This window comes from Zootoca vivipara, chromosome 4, assembly GCF_965207765.1.
Source record: "Zootoca vivipara chromosome 4, rZooViv2.hap1.1, whole genome shotgun sequence".
Lineage (NCBI taxonomy): Eukaryota > Metazoa > Chordata > Lepidosauria > Squamata > Lacertidae > Zootoca > Zootoca vivipara.
The window spans coordinates 81,770,741-81,790,275 of NC_142587.1; the positions used below are offsets into that span (position 1 = coordinate 81,770,741).

Here is a 19,535-nt window from a genome sequence, read left to right on the forward strand (position 1 = left end):
GCATATTGTACTCCACCGCAGGATCCACAGTGATGAAAGGCAAGCTGCAAATATGGCTAATGCCATCAATAAACAATGAAATGAAAATGAAATGATGATAAAAACATCATAAATGACAGCCATAAAACTAATAAGATTGGGCTGCAGAGCTACCCCATAAACTAATAGTTATAAAACACATTGAAATATATGGGCACAGAAGAATGAATTTGCTTGGCACCAGGAAAGCTTTTCACACAATGTCACAGTCATCTCTCTGCTTGCTACTGATCAATTCTGGATCAATTTTGGTGGATAGGCAGGGCCAGCCCTACAATGAGGCAGCTGCCTCAGGAGGCAGATGCTGAAGAGCAGAGCTTTTTATTCTGGAAAAAGGGGTGCTGAAACACTCCATGAACACCTCCCTTGTTCTCTTAGAATGGCAATGGCACCTACCTGAGAGGTGCTGGAACTGAGTTCCAGCACTTCCAGGTTAAAAAAAACAACCCAGGCACTCTGGGCAACTTCCAACAAATTATAAAACCACAGTACTGTAAAACATTGAACATTAAAAACTTCCCAACACAGGGCTGCTTTCATATTGTATACTGTACTATACAGGGTGTCCCAAAAGTAGGTATACTTTAAACAAACAAACAAACAAACAAACAAAAGCTTTATTTTTCTTTATTGATATTGTGAATGATGAGAACTTGAGACAAGAACAAATAAAGTGGTTTCTAAAGCAGTATGCCTACTTTTGGGTCACCTTGTAGTTAGTTGTATACTGTAGTACGGTAACTTATCTCCTTGACATCTGATGGGAAGGCGTTCCACGGGGTGGGCGCCACCACCGAAAAGGCCCTTTACCTGGTTCAGCCTGGGGGATGAACAGAGCCCACTGAGCCTGCCCAATCCCTGCCGCCACGACACCAGTCCTGAGAGGCATGGCTGTCGCATCCTTATTGCACCACCCTCTTCGGATCCCAGCCTTGCAAGGCTGCTGGGGGGGTGCGCGCGGTGGTATAGGGATGCAGCAGTTGGGCCCTCTTCAATCCCAGCCGCACCTTTGCTCGTGAGTCTGGGATCAAGGGGCATGTGACTGTTGCACGCTTTTTGTGCCACCCTCCCCAGATCCAATTCTTGCAAGGCTCTTGAGGAGGGTGGTGTGGGGATCAGATGAGGCTGGGGTCGAGGGGTGCATGGCTGCCACATCCCTTTCATGCCGCCGCCCCCCCTGAATGGTGTAGGGCTGGCTCAGGGAGGGCGGCGGGAGCAGTGCAATCCCCTGAAAAATGGACCAGGGCGATCTCCCTGGCAGTCCCCCCCCCCCACACGCTAAGCCCATGTTCAGATTGGATCTGTGGAGACACATTCCATGCCCTTAGGCTCACACTCTAAAAGACATGGCAGGAGGAAAAAAGGAGCAAAGAAGAAAGCAAATGCAGGCCCCAATTCTTAATCGGAGTTAATTAGTTTTGTTTTTTTAAAGTTTTTATTCCATTTAAATAAAAGTTTAACAATGTAGGACATTTATATACTCTCAATTTGAAAAATACAAAATAACAAGACACCATATTGTGACACCATATTTTAACGATTAAGAAGAATCAAGTGCCCACAAAAAACGAAAACGAAAACGGAGGGAAATCTATAAACAGAAAACAATACAGTATATGTTGAGTACAGTGGTCACCATTATTTGCGTTGCAGCCAAGTTTGCGTTTCAAGTTAAGTAGGTTGGAGCAGGGATGATTATTATTAACGAACGAAGTGCTTCCTTTAGAACGAAAGGTTTCCCCATGGTGCCTGGATAACCCCAGCTATTCCTTTACAGGACTGTGAGATTCATCGAACGCGGGGGCCGTTTTCATTTTTTGTCTCCGCCCATTGCCAATGGTCCAGGTGCGAGGATGACACGCAGGCGCACTGAACTTCCAAGTCGCGCGTGCTGCCCAGCGGCAGTTCAAACCTCGCGCGCGTGCGCACTAACGGGTTAGAGGGGGCGGGGCGGCGTTACGAGTCGTCAGCGGGTTAGGGCTCCGGCCGCCATTTTGGGTTGGGTTTCTTTTTCTTTTTTTGTGCGTGTGTTTGCGTGCGCGCGCGCGGCTTGTCCCCCTCCGTCGCCGGTGGCCGAAAGAAACGGCGTCGGCGCCCGAGAGCTGCTCTCCGTCCCCAGTTTCCTCTCGTCTCCTCTCCGCAGCAGCGTCGCCTCCATCGGCGCGATGTCCGCGAACAGGAACCTGAAGCAAGTGAGGATTGAGAACAGCTCCCCGGCGGCCGCCCCGCCGATCAGCATGGTGGGCGGCGGCAACATGAAAGGGCTGCGCGGTCTGGAGCCTCCGCCGGACAACGAAGCGGCGGCAGCCATGGTGATGGTGAAGGAGGAAGAGGAGCAGGGCGGCGGCATCACCGTCGACATCAAGAGCTTCTTGAAGCCCGGCGAGAAGAGCTACACGCAGCGGTGCCGCCTCTTCGTGGGGAACCTGCCCACCGACATCACCGAGGAGGACTTCAAGCGCCTCTTCGAGCGCTACGGGGAGCCCAGCGAGGTCTTCATTAACCGGGACCGCGGCTTCGGCTTCATCCGGCTGGTGAGGAAGCGTGCCCGGGGGTTCCCTTGGAAATGGTTCTCTCTCTCTCTCTCTGTGTGTGTGTGTGTGTGTGTGTGTGTGTGAGAGAGAGAGAGAGAGGACACGAAAGAATCAGAGGGAAATGTTCCCTTGCCCGTCCTCGCTCTACTTCTCTTACCCCCCCCCCGCTCACGTGTGAACGAGGCCGTAACGTGCCATCCCTGCTCGCCCCCTCACCCGGGAACGGCTCTGCAGCAGAAACCGAGCGCGCGCACGAGCGAGCGACACTCCCTCTCCCACTAGACGCGCGTACACGTACACACATTCACACAAGCCCCCCCTCCCACCCCGCGAAGCTGCTGTGCACGCGGGTGGCCTCCTCCCCTCCTTTCACGTGCCTGCTGTATGGTCCCTTTACGTGGGGCTACGACTTTTCCTTCCGTTTGCCGTTGTCTTCCGTAACCCACGTTCACACCCCAGTTTTGATGAGGAATGAATGGATTTTGTTCCATTTGCAGCGATGGAGCCGATTTTCTGTCCTTCCAAGCACCCCAGGCACAACTGATGCGGATCCTGTATGAAGCTGTTCAGATGAAAGTCGCCCCAAGAGAAATACCATTGACGATTCTTAGAATTGTAGAGTTGGAAAGGACCCTGAGGATCATCTAGTCCACCCCCCCAAATCAGGAATATGCAGATGTCCCATACCGGGATCAAACTGGCTGCAATAAGAACACCATGCTGTAGCCAGCTGAACTATCCCATGGTCAAGAGTTAAAATGTCCACACCGGGAGTCAGCCAACTTTTTCAGCAGGGGGCTGGTCCACTGTCCCTCAGACCTTGTGGGGGGCAGGACTATATTTTGAAAAAAAATATGAACAAATTCCTATGCCCCACAAATAACCCAGAGATGCATTTAAAATAAATGGACACATTCTACTCATGTAAAAACACCAGGCAGGCCCCGCAAATAACCCAGAGGTACTTTTTAAATTAAAGGACACATTCTATTCATGTAAAAACATGCTGATTCCCGGACCATCTGTGGGCCGGATTTAGAAGGTGATTGGGCCGCATCCGGCCCACGGGCCTTAGTATGGTGACCCTGGTCCACACCAATCCTGAAAAAGAGAGAAAGCTATTCCATATTCCCAGGCTTCATGACTATTTTCTTCAAGTTTGTGCCAAAATGATTACCCCATTCAAGTATTTAATGGGTGTTCTCCATGTCTTCGTGTGACTGAGCCGCCATCCCCGTTTCCCCCCATCTTATATATCATCTACAGTAGGTGGCTGAGGAGACAAACACATTGTGTTTTAAAAAACAAACACCAAGGAATTACACTGCTTGGTCTATATTCAAGCTGCTCCACAAATCCAACATCATGGGTTGATAGAAAGCGGGACTAACTTTTCTTTGTGCCCAAAATGCAGCAACATTGGTCAGGCATTCCTACTGAGCTCTTCAGACTTGGTTCTACAGTAATCATAATGAACATGTATTATCCCCACTTGCTCTGACAAGCAGACATTGACAGGATATTGGAACCAATTCACATCTTTTTTTGAAAACTACCCTGTTTCCCCTTTTTTAATACGTAGTCAGAAAGTAAGCCATGGCAGGGTTTTTAAGCATTTGAGAAATATAAGACATACCCCCAAAATAAGCCATACTTCCGCTCCGCGGAAACCAACCCCCACAGGCACCTCCACTCACAGAGTCACTCCATGCAGCTGGCACTGCAGGAGCGCGATCAGCTCTGAAGTGGCGCTCCAAGAGCTCCGCTTAACAGCTGATCGCGCTCCCGCCTTGCTGGCTGCATCCCCGCGCTCCGCCTTCTTGTCCATCGCCGCCCTGCCGCTTCTGTGCTTGTCGCCACCGCTGGGCTCACTGCTTCTTCCTTGCCTGGCCTGGCCAAGGAGCTTGGAGCGCCCTGCAGCGGCAGGCGGAGCGCCTGAGCCAGCGGCCTCTGCCTGGCCCGGCCTAGGATGCCTGCTGCCCCGCCACCCGGAACCAGTGGCTGCTGCAGCGCCGAGCACTCAAGAGAACCGAGCAGCGCCCTGAGCTGTAAAAACTGTACCGGTAATAAAAAAAAAATAAGACATCCCACCGAAAGTAAGCCACCCTGTGTTTTTTTGAGGAAAAAAAGTTATAAGACGGTGTATTAAAAAAGGGGAAAGACGGTATATAGGCTTCTCTTGCTGCCTCATGATAAAGGGCTATTTTTACAGGTCCCCCTGTTTCTTGCACCAACAGAATTTCTGTGAGGGACACAGTGGCTTCTTAATGCTAAGTGGGACTGGGGACCTCAGCAAACACCTAGGGATGTTTGAGGGTACTGTAGTGCCCCCAGGTGCCACATTGGTTCCCCCAGCTTTAAGATATTCCTCCTTCCCCAACGCAAAACAGATTATTTTGGAATATTTATGGGACTTCTATGCTGCCCCATAATTAAGGTTCTGTGAGCAGCATAAAAATTACATGGCATTCATAGTTGAAAAAGGTGGGGACACTAGTAAATAATAGGGGGTTTTATGGAGGAAGAAAAGCTGGCTCAGGTGTGGAAGTGTGGATGGTTTGACTTTGTGTGGCCTAGGCATTCAAGCTCCAAAACAACCCCCAACCTTCCTCCCATCTTCAGATTTGGGGATGTTGCAGTGATCACAGTTCAACTGCTAGGGGGATGATTGGTTTGATTTCTTCTTATTTTATCATGTATTTTGTGTTGTTTATATTGTATTTTTATGTTGTGAACTTCCTAAGAGTTACAGATGAAGAGTGGTTATGCATAATAATAATAGTATAATATAGAGTATATAATATAATTATAATATTCCCGAACACCTCTGTCAATTCAAAGCAGGGTTTGAAATTAGCAGGCCGCCAGGCGCATTTTGCGCCTAAAGATTCTCCATTTTTGAGAATCTCAAAAGGACTGGGTGCCATTTTTTGTGCCTGGCTCTGGCACTCAAGGATTAAAGAAATGTATGTGCTTTGAAGTCTCAAAGTATATGTTGCAGATAGACAATATGTTAAGGAGTTTAACAATAAAGAGTAGGGTGTTTTGAAAACTGAAGTATGGTGCCAATATTTTTATTAAACATGTACAGTATTAAGAATTTCTGTTAAAAATGTGATATTAACAATGTGTCACTTATGTGAATTGCGTATTAATTCATGCTTATCAAAAAATAAATAAAAAGGTTGCTTACCATGTTCACTAGAGGGCAATGGAGGGTGGAATTGTCGAAGCCTGGTCATAGGTAATCAGAAATAGAATACTTGCAGATTTTGAGTACATAGGGTGGGATTCACCTAACCAGCCCTGTCTATGAAAGTCCTGCACAAGGACTTCAGCTTGCATAATGGGGCTTCCCCTTTACATGCATTCTGAAATTGACTTGGGGTTGTGTGTTGGGAAAACCCCAGAACACCGCTGGGGGATGGGCATTGTTCCATCTGGCAAGCTGGAATGCTTGCATACCGGTAACTGGAAAAAGTTGAAAAGCGCAAAGTTGAATTCCCCCCATAAAATGTTGAAATGAACTATTGATGTGTTATATTCAACTGTGCTTTATGTGTATATGTTTTTTCCTGAAAAGGAATCCAGGACACTAGCTGAAATTGCAAAGGCAGAACTCGATGGAACTATTTTGAAGAGCAGACCACTTCGAATTCGTTTTGCTACTCATGGAGCTGCTTTAACAGTAAAGAATCTTTCACCTGTTGTTTCCAATGAGCTTTTGGAACAAGCTTTCTCTCAATTTGGCCCTGTGGAAAGAGCTGTTGTTGTAGTAGATGATCGTGGTAGAGCAACTGGGAAAGGTTTCGTAGAGTTTGCTGCAAAACCCCCAGCACGTAAAGCTCTAGAAAGATGCAATGATGGAGCATTCCTGCTGACGACGTAAGTTCCTGATTGAATTTATTGTGGTATATGTATAAAGAAAACTATGTAATTGGGCTATCCAATAAAGTAGCAATGGAAGTTGCACAAAACTCTTGGAAATTTGAACTAGTCTCAGAACCTAGTTTAGATTTCTTCTTTTCCAGCCTAAAATGCTGTTAGTGACAGTGGCTTCCCTGAAAGGTTATGACTCCACTTTATAGGATAAAATGTTACTATACAGAGACGTAGGAGAAAGCCTGCTCCTAATCTAAGACATTTAGTTATTACTCCTATCTTAGCAAGATGGTACTAACCCTTCTAACTACAGTATTCTGCCCATTGCTCCTTGATAGTCTGATTCAAGCATACCTGAAACATAATCTAGACACAGTGCAGTTTAGCTAACGTACCCAAAAATCCCATATTCATTGCTCTGGAATAAAATCTTAGATTATGTGAGCATGAATTTGTTGGGTCAATCCCAGCTGTGAAATGTGAAGCTCATCTGCTTTATATGCAGAAGGGCCAGGGTTAATTTTGATGAAATTGAGCAGCAAGCAAAATGTACTCCACCGAATGTAGAGTACAAAACTCAGAAGACAGCAGAGAGTACCAAAAAAACCACAATACAATGAGGACTCCTTTCAGCCATATGATATGGTCAAATGATCAGCTACTAATAGAAAAATTCTAAGTGGTTTACATAATAAGTGTATTCAATTCATCAAAAATTGATAAAAGACAGAGTTTGGAGTTAAAAGGCACTGGTATACCTATTATTTTATTACCTCTTCTGAAAATTTGTACACATGTTTACACGACCACTATATGAGCCAATAGATTCTGATAGATTTTGTTAAATAAAAATAAATGTTGTTTGACAGAGCGGGTTGATTGTTAACTCATGGTGACTTTAATCATTAAAAAACAAAATTAATTTAAACCAACATTTTCTGTTTATTATTTGGGCACTTCCTAAACACTTTTGTAATTAGTTGCTATAACCATGAATAACACATTGATTTAAAGTACAGTAGACCAATTTCTATATATAGCCTATTTTAGAAAAAATGATAGACATTGTGTATATAAATATGCTTTGGATCATGTTAAGCTTAATTATAACTTAATGCTTGGGATCATGTCAAGCTACATTAGAATTACATTGACTTGTTTCATGCAAACAGCACAATAACTGTAATTTTATTTAAAATCTTTTTGTCATATAGTCACCCTGCACCATCTCACACAAAATAAAATGCTCTACCTAAGAAGCAAAAGCTGTTAGTAGGTACTTGGTATATTGGTGTTCTTTATGAGATGGAAGGTAACTGTCCGTGTCCTTTCATCGTTAGTCATAACTATGTATGAATATCAACTCTGAGCCAATTAATTTGTATGCACCCTGGTGTTTATATGCAAGCAATATTCCTTCTTAAGTCATGTTTGCGTACAGACTCAACATGCAGATTTTGCTTATTTGTGCTATTTGATAAGTGAACTGGGGACATTGGCATATTATGGCATATTATATTAATAATTGGTATATTAGATTATTTCGTAGATTCATATTACAGGAGTTTGTTTCGTTTATAATGTTGTTTTCTTTTTAAGAACCCCTCGACCAGTAATTGTAGAACCTATGGAGCAATTTGATGATGAAGATGGGCTGCCTGAGAAATTAATGCAAAAAACACAACAATATCATAAGTACGTTTTATACATTCACATTATAGAATATTAGACAACGGGAAGTAAAGCTTTAACTGCTGAGAGGTGTGGGTCTAATTCAAAAAATTGATTGTTGTTACCAGTAAAGCTAGCCATGACAATATACATTTATTTAAAATGGATTGGTGAAATATAATACAAATGAGGGGAAAACTGTAATGGTTGAAGGGCTCTGTTTTTGCCACAACAGAAGTAAAAGCTAATGGATAATGCATAAAATTAGAATGCATCTCACTGGCCTCAGCCATCACAAAACATGAAATATTCCACACCGAAAAAAGCTGGAAATTAGAAATAGTGCAAGAGAGCTAGCTCTAGCTTTTGGAGGGCTCTTGGCAAGATTTTGAACTCCCCCCCCCCCTGCTTTGATGGATGTCATGATCGCTTTTCTTCTTTGCCCAATCGGTTTCTCCCTCCCTCTCAGGATTGTGTCCAAAGGGATCAGTGGCAGGTAGTGAGGGGCACTGTTCCTTGCTGCCTCCTTGGTTGCTTATATGAGAGGTTCCCTGACTGAGAAATAGGGGCTGCACAGTAGCAAGCTGTTGGGAGAAGGTTCTGTCCATTTGATTTAAAAAATTGCCCTGAGCTGTTCCTCTTTCTATGTGTTTCAGGCAGATGTGTGTTTTGAACACGCAGGTATGTTGCCTCCACATCTTGTTTGGCTTTAAGTGAGCTAGATATGAGTAAAGAAATGAATTCTTTTCTTTAGAAATGCGTAAGGAAGACTTGATGAAATAATGGAGAAATTTGTGAGTTTAACTGCATTTTGCTGTACCATTTATGAATGCATTCTGCTCATGTGAAATGTGATGTGCTCCTAGGGAAAGAGAACAGCCACCACGTTTTGCTCAACCTGGAACATTTGAATTTGAGTATGCTTCACGATGGAAGGCTCTTGATGAAATGGAAAAGCAACAGCGGGAACAAGTTGATAGAAACATTAGAGAAGCTAAGGAGAAACTGGAGGCAGAGATGGAAGCAGCTCGACATGAGCACCAGTTAATGCTGATGAGACAAGGTATTCTGCATCCCTATTCTGTAATTTTTATTGCATAAACTGAATAATTACTGAAAGTGGTCTGTGTTGTCGCAGGAAATATATATCTAAAGCGTCTATACATTGTGAACATTTCCATATTTTTACAAGCCACAAGCAGGGATCTTTCACGAAGTTTGTGCAATGTCCAGAGCTACCTGTAGGTAAACATACTATGATCGAACTTAATTGACACTTTGTATTGGCTCTGATGCTATGTTCTAGTCCATGACCCACAATTGCCAGCTTGTCTCCATTGAAATATTTTATTCCAGCCTTTATAAATGCACTAGGTCAGGAATGAGCAACCATTATTCCTTTTGTTATTAATGTATGCAGAATGTGGCATTTCTTTAAAAAAATCACAGTTGCATAATAATAATAATAATAATAATAATAATAATAATAATAATAATAATAATGTGACGGGGGTCTAAAGTGCATGTGTGATCTGAGACATAGTTTATAGGTAACATAACTTTTCATTGTGCTTTTTAGTGTCTATTTTTATATTGATAGCTGTTCCTGTTAAAATGATAATTGCTAGCTGCTGCTTTGACTTTTCACAGATCTTATGAGGCGTCAGGAAGAATTAAGACGTTTGGAAGAACTTAGAAATCAAGAGCTACAGAAACGAAAGCAAATACAATTGAGGTATTCTATGAATCTACGCTAGAGGGCAATAGCCCTTAGATGTGTGAAATGAGATTTCATAACTCAAAAGATACCATTTTAAAACTAGCTCTAGTCTACTGTAGCCTTTAAAACGCATACATAGTGAATTGACTACTTAGAGACTAACTACAAAGTCCCATGACACAAATGTGGGAGGTTGTATCAGTAGCTGCCAGTGGCTGCCTTGTTTTCTTGATGCAACGCTTATTGTGCCTTCTCTCCATTTTAGTTGCAGGAATTATAGTAAAGTAATTCAGGAACCTTAGAACTTGTTATAAAATCATTGCTTATATTTTACTATGTTGAATGTTTATATAGGTTCTTTGTTGAGGTATCTAAAAGTAACATGGGGCGGGGATCAAATCACTTCAAAATGCTTGTGAGTTGTTTAAATACAGGATATTAGAAGCTCAAATGGAGTCTATACTGCAGATGAGGAAAGGTATTATGAATGCCAAGATGATGCCAGCATGCTTAATGAGCAGAATCAAAGAAGCAATTATAGGCAAGAAGGCATCCTTCAAAAAACTGAAGTCTTGTCCAAATGTAGTGAACAAAAAAGAATACAAACTTTGGCATCTGGTTGGCCACTGCAAGAACAGGGCCATTGGCCTGATCCAGCAGGCTCTTGTGTTCTTATTGATTGAGAAAGTGGTCAAAATACAATAAATAAAGGAGAGAATAGTAGATGGATGATGATATCATTATTGTCATCAATTCAATTTCTATACTGCCCTTCAACCGAAGATCACAGGGCAGTATACAGTACAAAAACACAAGAATGTGTAACATAATAACAAACCAAAACAATAACCCTTCCATATAGGGCCATAGATTATTTAATTAGCGAAAGGCTTGGGAGAAGAAAAATGTTTCTGCCAGGTACCTAAACAGACAGAAAAGGCCCGTTCCAGACCTCTTGTGGAGGAGGCACATGAAGAAGGGCTTCAGATGATGATTGCAGGGTCTGGGTCGGTTCATATGGGGGCTATAGTTCTTCTAAGATTGAAAATCATGTTTTTGTGATTTGAAGGGAAGGATTATATAGTTTTTGGAATGAAAAGATGTAATAAGTATCTTAGGAAGATGCCTTCTGTGCATAACCATTAGACATGAAGAAGAACATAGGCGCCGTGAAGAAGAGATGCTGCGCCAAGAGGAATTGAGAAGACAGCAGGAAGGAGGATTTAAGTCCAATTTCATGGATAATGTAAGTAGAACTCTTTATTTACTGAAATGGACACATGCTTTTCCTAAACCTGTTAGTGATACAAGTATCATCTTCCTTGTCTGCATTTACATTCTCTCCATTATAACTTGCTTTCTTTAAAAGTTTTTCCTGGAACCAATATAATGATCTAATATATCTCATAACTCCATAACAGAGGACAGTGGCCACATCTCTAAAGTAAAATGATATATAACATAAATGATTAACCCCCCTTTTCATATTCATTTCTAACTTATGTTGTCAATTGCTTAGATTCTAAGTATTAGTACTAATAGAAGAGAAACTATTGTCTGTATAATCCTTTGCACTGAGAGCGACTTTCAGAAAAAGCATGTGTTTCAGCTTTCCCAGGGCTGTACTGCTTGTGATTTCCTTTGTGTCAAATTTGCACAAACAAAAATGGCATTAATTCAACTCTGATTTTGTCTGCCATGGAAGACTTTGTAGTACACATGAAGCAAGTGTGATATGATGAGAAGCTAGTACACGGAAACTCAAATAAAGGGGCATTTTAGTTCCATTGTTGCTTTCCTCTTCTACATGGTGCCAGTAAAAATGAAGAAATAATTATTGTAAATCACCTCAAATAATTCTTTCAATGCAGAATTGCTAGATAGTATCTTCTGTACTTATACGTTATCATACATACAAAATAATAATCTCGGAACATTTTCTGTATCCTATATAAAAATGCATTTCCAGAAACAAACAGCTTCTAATGGTTTTGTCAAAGGCAAAAAAGAAAGAAATACAGATGATTAAATGAAGGTGGAATTAGTACTGTACAAAGAGAGGGGGAGAGCATTTCTTGAATGCAGAGAAGGGTCAGAATTGTCATTTGGACCCCGTTGAAGTCATCCTTCAGGTCCATCTGTAAGAAGATATGATTTTTAATGCAGGTTGTATTTGTCCATAGGAAGGAAATACAACTATAGCCACATTGGTATCCCTCTCCTGCCATTCACTGTAGCAGATGGGTCTGATGCCTGGACTTCTACCCTAGAGTCAAGATGCAAAATTTCAAGAATTTTTGAATACAAGGGGGGAAATTGCTTGGAAATTTGGGGGAACATGTAAGTTTGCAATATTTAGGCATCTAATCTAAAATTACTACTTTTAAGAATAGAACATATATTATGTAAATGAGGGGGAGCATACCTGTGTGACAGAGCACATACTTAGGAAGCAGAAATTTCTATGTTCAGTCCCTGGCAGCAAGTAATGAGAGAAACCTGTCTAAGATGCTAGAGAGCTACAGCTAGTCACAGAATGATAGAATTGTAGAGTTGGAAGGGAATCTCAACAAAAGCATAATTTTAAAAGAGAAAAATGGTTCCTAAGACAGTTTCCATGTTTTCCATGGAATTTTTAAATAAAACTTTGGAAAAATGCTTCCCTCTACTTTCATATTGAAAATTCAACTGCATGAATAGTTAGGAAGGTGCTGTATGTTTTATAACTATACTCACCTCTCACATTTAAACTTATATGGAGGTGAAATTCCCTAGAGAGGTTTGCTGAAATAAATTAACTGGAGTTTGCTGTGTTCCCACAGTTCTGTTATATGTCCTCATATGGGTCTTAAATTCTGCTGTGCCTGCACCATTCTTAAGTGTCTTTTTCCTCTGATTATTCATTTGTGTTGCACCTTTGATCCTTTATTGTCCCTGGTGATTTTTCTGCAAAGCAGTCAGCTGGCGTGTGGAATGATTTGTAAAGGCTTGTGTCATGCTCTTCACCCAAATGTTTCTAACTTTAATTGGTGAAAAGTCTTCAGATCATCTCCTGGAATTTTTAAAATAGTGCTATAATACTATTATTATGCATTTTTTCTCGTTTATGCTATAGCAGGTATGATTAATGCATGATTGTGCAGCACTCAATTACTCCAGCAGAATGTATTAGTCGCCTCCACTGAATTTTGTTCAGGGTGCTGTGAGATGCATGAAAACGGCTGTACATACATGCAAACTATCAAATGGTTTGTGAGAAATCCTCGTAAGGCAAATGTTATTAGATGAAAATTAAATGATACATATTAACCATTCATTTTATTTAGCACGGGCAGGGGATATGAAAGATAGGTTGTGAAATGTGTTGCACTTTTTAAAAAACCCACCTTTAACCTAATGGATAGGGCGAGTTCTAAACAATATCTACATAATCTGTCATACTAATTTATAGTAAGTGGAATATATATGTAAATTCACAATATGCTATTTATTGAGTTATAACTTAACAATTTTGAAACTGTATTCGGTTGGTACTGTCCAACATGTACCCATAAATTTTATCATTCGGAGGCCTACCGTATATGATCGTATCTTCTGTGAACTAGTGGATGTTACTACTTGAAGTGGTGATCCGAACATTTTACGAAATCTGTTGTTTGAAAGTGGATAATCATTTGATGTAGCAGGTAGCTGAAAGTTTGGGGCAGGGGAGGCATGTTGATTTTGCCTTCTTTCCCCAGAATTTGCTTCTAAATCTACTTTGAAAAAGAAGTTGTTTTCAAGATGTTGCAAAATAGATGTAATTGCACATGCTTGTAAGCAGCAGCAATAATAATAATCGTGAGGCAACACTTCATGACTACTTTCCATAAAGCTGGTATGACATTTTTGCTCTATAATGTTATGTTGGAATGTGGTATCATCCAGCTTTGTGTAGTTATTTAGCTAATGTCTGCCTACAGTTAAAATAAAAGGTTATTAAAGTACTTTTTTTTTTTTTTAAAGATTTTTATTGAAGTACGAGAATTTTTACATACATTATATTCTCTCCTTCCAATGTTTAATTTCCCGTACCATTTTTTCTTTCCCTTCCCACCCCCTCCCTCACCCATAATCCATTGGAAGGGTTCAAACAGTTGTCCTCAGCCACGGGCACAATGTCTTTAATTTCCACTGAATGTCTTCTGGTCCAGTAGTTGTTATCCATTGAAGATAGGGGTTCCATCTGGTCCTTATCGCAGTAGACTTGGCCTTCCATGTCATATCCTGTGACGTTACTGCCACGATGTCTGACTGAATAAATTCAAACAGATAATTAGTCCAGACCTCTACTGTCCATTTTTCTCTATCTTTCCAACCTAGAGCTATTGTTGCCTTTCCTGCTAGTATCATTGCTTTGAAGGTATGCTGGTCACCTTTCTCTATGGCCGTGTTTCCTAGTATACCCATTGTCATAAGATTGAAGTCTATAGGTAGCTTCACTTTAAAAACTTCATTAATAACCTTAAGGATTTTATTCCAAAATCCCCCTACCTCTGGGCATTCCCAATACATAGGGAGAACCATCCCTTGGCTTGTTCACAGTGCCAGCAGTTAGGGTTCAATCCTGGTATCATATTAGCTAGCTGGGCGGGAGTTCTATACCATTTTAGAAAGAATTTTAGTTCGAGCTCCCTAAATTTGCTTACTTTAATCTCATCTATTCCTTTCATTATCCTTTCGACCTTTGATTCGCTAATTTGTTCTTCTTTACTCCACATCTTTTGAATAAGTTGGGTTGTCAGTTCTTTATTTGTAATCATCCTCTTATAGATTTTACCTATCATTCCTTGTTTAGCTTTTTCCATTTGTTTATATAGTTCCTCTATTGGCTCTTCTAATCTCATATTTCCTATCTCTTGAGCTTTAAGAATTTTATTATATAGCCCTCCAATTTTTAGCCAGTATTGGTTACCTATGTTCTCTGTTACTTCCTGCAATGACTTTAAGGACTCTCCTCTATACATATCTTGGACTATGTGATATCCCTTAGCACTAAGAATTTTCCACCATTTGGGGTCGTCTATTGCCTCGTATATGCTTTCTAAGGGTGCCCACAGGGAGATCCTTTTTAACCATATAGGTTGCCATCTCTTCCATATGCCTAATGCCAATTTCCTGGGTCCTATTGCAGATTTCAGATCTTCCTTAACATTATTTGTGAAGATTCCAAATCTTCCTGCACCATTGTTGGCCTCGTCCTCAAATCTGATCCACTTTTGTTTATTTTTTGCTCCAATTTCTAGTAAAGTTTTTAATTGGACGGCTTCATAGTAATTATAAATGTTGGGGAGGCCCCACCCTAATTCTGATTTGTGGTTATACACAAACCTCTTTTGTGTCCTTGATTTTTTACTTCCGAATATCCATTGTCTTATCTCACCATTCCATTGTTCCAATTGCTGTTTTTTTATCTCTAGTGGGATGGCTTGGAAAAGATAACTTAGCTTGGGGACCCAGAACATTTTGGTAGCCTTGACTCTAGCTGTAATGCTTAAAGTTTTGTTTCTCCATCTTTTCATATCCTTTAGTATTTTATTCCATGTCTTCTTATAGTTGAATTCTGCGGTCTTGTTAATATTCCTATAGAGTTCAATACCCAGGTATTTTATTCTTTTAGAACCCAGGCCCATACCTGTTATGCTATTTATTTCTTTTTTTTCAGGTAGGTTTACATTAAAGTACATTATTTCTGATTTTGTTATATTTGCCCCTAATCCGGAGTATTCCTCGAAATCTTCTAATATTATCTTTATTTCTTTTATCCCTTCCTTGGGATATTGTTATTAAAGTACTACAAAACCAGAAAGATTCTATAACATTTTATGTAGTTGTGGTTCTTGGTCCACCGGGTTAGCTTTTATGTAGAGATCCCTGTTTGTCCAGGACTTTTTCTGCTCTCTTCTTCCAGAGGAAAATATGGGTGGTGCTCATGCAATCTGACATTTTCTTGTGAAAAAAGAGGGTGATGTAACTATACTAGTAGGTGGAAAATTTCACTCATGTGTTTTTCTTGCTGTGTTGGAAGGGCACATCATCCACTCTCTTCCAATGAATGTGGATAAAACCTGCATGTGTGAAGTCTGGATAAGTTGTATATTAAATTAAGCATTTATGCTAATGTCTTTTCTATAGTTTTGTAAACATTTTAACTAAAACAAGTGACTTGACAGGTGCCTCCATTGCTACCTCTTACAAGGAAGGTAGACAGTGCAATAAAAGCTTTGCTTGTGCAACCCTAGTTAGCACAGAGTTATATGCCATGTGAATGCTGTAGCCCTTTTAATCTCAGAATCAGCTGTGAATCTTAAAAGAGAACCCCATCCTCACCTTAGGTAGATTTTCTTCTCATAGAGTTGTGAACCTGCAAGAGGAAGGAACAGGACATGTGTGAGGGATGGGGAACTGGGTGGGTAGAAGAGTTCATACGACTGGCTGCCAGTGCAGTTCCATGCCCAATTTAACAGGCTAGTTTTAACTCTTTAAAGCCTCTAAATGATTTGGGCCTGAACTATTTGAAGGACTTCCTTCACCCATATCTACATACAGTACCTTTATGCTGTACCTTTTCCTGTGCCTCATCTCCTTAAATTATGTTTTGTTTTACGAGATGAGTTAAGGTAAAGACATTTTACTGATCCTGTATCTTTGAATTTTAATATGTACCAGTATCAGTAGAACATTATTATTCTGTTAAACAGCATGTAAGTGTTTTAAATGAATGGGAAGGGAAAACAAAACTGGCTTGTGTAGTGTTTTTGGTAGTAGTACTTAACTTGAATTGGGGAAGGCAGCCAGCGAAAACGTCCCCGCACCGGCGCGCTTTGGCTCTGGGTGATGGGGCCAAAGCGCGCCGATGTGGGGGGTGTTTTGCCGGCTGCCTTCCCCTGCCCGACAGATCCGGGATTTCCTCCCTCCCCCCGCCCCACAGAAGTGCGGCGATGTGGGGGTGTTTTGCCGCCTGCCTTGCCCAAGCCAAGGGGAAGGCAGGCGGCAAAAAGCCCCCCACATTGGCGCGCTTTCACCCCATCACCCAGAGCCAAAGCGCGCCGGTGCGGGGGTGTTTCGCCGACTGCCTCCCCCTGCCCGACAGAGCCGGCATTTCCTCCCTCCCCCCGCCCCACAGAAGTGCGGCGATGTGGGGGTGTTTTGCCGCCTGCCTTGCCCAAGCCAAGGGGAAGGCAGGCGGCAAAAAGCCCTGGCAATTTTTCGCTGCACGCTGGACTTTGCAGTGGGAGGTTTGTTTTTCTATGGCCACGCTTCACAAGACGAAATGGCGGCCATAGAAAAACTCGTCGTCTTGCGAGGCAACCTCCGATCGCAAAATACATTTGTCTAGCGAAAAATTTGTCTTACAGGGCATTCGTTAAGCGAGGCACCACTGTAAAAGCAATCATAAAATGAAATAATAAGAGAAATAAGAGAATTGTGATAGAACATGTATTTTGCTTGCAGAAAGTCCAGGTTCTATCCCCATCAACTTACTTGGTTAGATGAAATGAGCATGGTGTAAGGCAGCTTCCTATGTTTTGGAAAATTAAAAAGAGATCCCAGTTTTTGCATTTCACTAATAGATAATAAACTTAATAGTTCCTATAAGTATACCATGCCATCTTCATTATATCAGAGTATGTTCAGTTCTGCCTTTATTTCTATGATCCTAGGATCAGTATTGAGGATCCTCTAAAATTAGTATGTTTATTTGATTTTAATTTATTCTTTATACCGCAGCTAAACACCAACAGTCAAGGCTTCCTGTCAAAGTACTCAAAGTTAGTCAGCTTTTAAGGTCTGTACTTGAATTTTGTGTCTACTGCAAGCTGGTGCTAATCATTCAGTTGGTTTAGCATTTCTTTTATTTACTGAAAATGCTTTCATTAAGGGTGACTGTTTAATATGTATTGGCAGTTAGTTTGTGAAGTAAGTGAAAGGCAGTTATTAATATATGTATAATTTCAAATTGGAAACTTTCTAATTAACTTAGTACATATATTCATTGCGTCACTACTTACTTAAAAACTCTTACCTGAGTTTTTTTCTTTTTCTGAAATGTATTTAAAGGCTGCTGTTCTCAGTAATGGTTCCTTGTGATGCACAGGGTGTATGGAATACCCCCCCCCCTTTCCAGCTACCATTATCTGCAACCCTTCTCAAATTAGTTTTAATATAACTGCCACTAATTGCCTTTGTCTGTGCAATTCATAAATCAAATAAGAAAGCAGACTTACTGGTGCTTAAATGCCACTATCAAATAGTTGTGGTTGTGGATCACCCTTAATTACATGTAATTTTAATCTGAGAAATGTACTTCTTAGCACTTTGCTTGTGACATGAAAATACAAGGGATTCTATCTTAAGCTGTAAGAATTATTTTACTGAAGTTCAGAGGGACAATGACAGGATAAGAAAAAGTTTTGTCAAGTAAATTTACAGACTACTGAGTTTCAGCAGAGAGTTTTCCAACAGATTAAATTAGTGTTTCTCAAACTTGGGTCTCCAGCTGTTGTTGGACTACAACTCCCATTGTTGCAAGCCAAAAAATGGCTTATCTTCTGAGTTAGCCAATAAAACTCAGAGACAAGAGGAGTAGGAGTCCATTTTCTTTCTTGCAAAGCAATTAAGGTAACAGGCGAATCTTTTCTCAAAACTGCAACCTTACCCAACATGGGGCAGAGGTATTTATAACATTTCAGACAAAGGATTTTGATTTAACCAATCAAATAAATCATTACATCATTGTATATTTATTCATCATTACCTCATTTCATATTTAATACACATGCGCAATAAGCATTGCTAACTAAACTTTGATTCTCAGTAATATGTTACATTGTGAGTTAGTATGCGTGTTGGGAACCTGTGTTACGTGTACCATGTAACAAATTATGTTCTTAGCCTGTGAGTTGTATCTTTGTGATTTGCGTATTAGCTGACCTTCTATCCCAGTAGGAACGGCTTCTTGCTGAATCATCAGTTTCTTTAAAGCAACAGGTTACAATAACTCTTCTAATATAAGCATATTCCAAGGTTTATAAGGATTTTCGTTATCAACTTAATTGTGGCCCTTTGGGCCCCTGCTACACCATCATTCCTACCTAGCAGGACCAGTGGTCAGGGATGGCGGGAATTGCAGTCCAACAACTGTAGGAGACCCAAGTTTGAGAAACTCTGGATTAAATAATGCAAAACCCATACTTCTTCCATTTCCATCTTGGGATGGTGAGTGGGAGGGAAGAGATGCATTGGCTTAACTGTTCGACATTCAGTGAAGGTTTGCTCCATCTGAATACCCTGCAGGACTATTGGCTGTTGGAAAAACAGCCTAGCTCTTTATGGGGTCATGAATTCTTTTGTTCCAGCAATATCACAGTTTGCTTATACTGTATTTAACCATGCCTACCTCAGAACCAAAAGTGGGCCCTATTAATTTCTGTCTCCAGCACTCTTGTCACCAAAAACACTTACAGTAAAGTGAATAGCTAACTCTCAATACTAGAATGAGGGTTCGTTCAGTTAAGCTGAATGTTCGGTGATACAAAAGGAAGTACTTAACACAATGAATGCATAGTTGAATATGGAATTTTCTACTGCAGGACGTTGTGATGGTTTGGACAAGCTATAAAAGGGGATTATACAAATCCATGTAGGAT

General features: G+C 40.9%; 1 protein-coding gene across 1 annotated transcript in view; it reads left to right on the forward strand.

Annotated features, from left to right (window-relative positions):
- Window positions 1-2,101: 2,101 nt before the first annotated feature.
- The window catches only part of PSPC1 (paraspeckle component 1), a 38,341-nt gene continuing 20,907 nt past the window's right edge, over window positions 2,102-19,535 (forward strand). Inside the window, exons 1-6 of the mRNA XM_035115134.3 lie at window positions 2,102-2,573; window positions 6,157-6,458; window positions 8,055-8,150; window positions 8,993-9,189; window positions 9,777-9,861; window positions 10,993-11,092. Coding sequence (XP_034971025.1) covers window positions 2,205-2,573; window positions 6,157-6,458; window positions 8,055-8,150; window positions 8,993-9,189; window positions 9,777-9,861; window positions 10,993-11,092 — 1,149 coding nt within the window. The 5' untranslated portion in view covers window positions 2,102-2,204. The remainder of the gene's footprint in view (window positions 2,574-6,156; window positions 6,459-8,054; window positions 8,151-8,992; window positions 9,190-9,776; window positions 9,862-10,992; window positions 11,093-19,535) is intronic.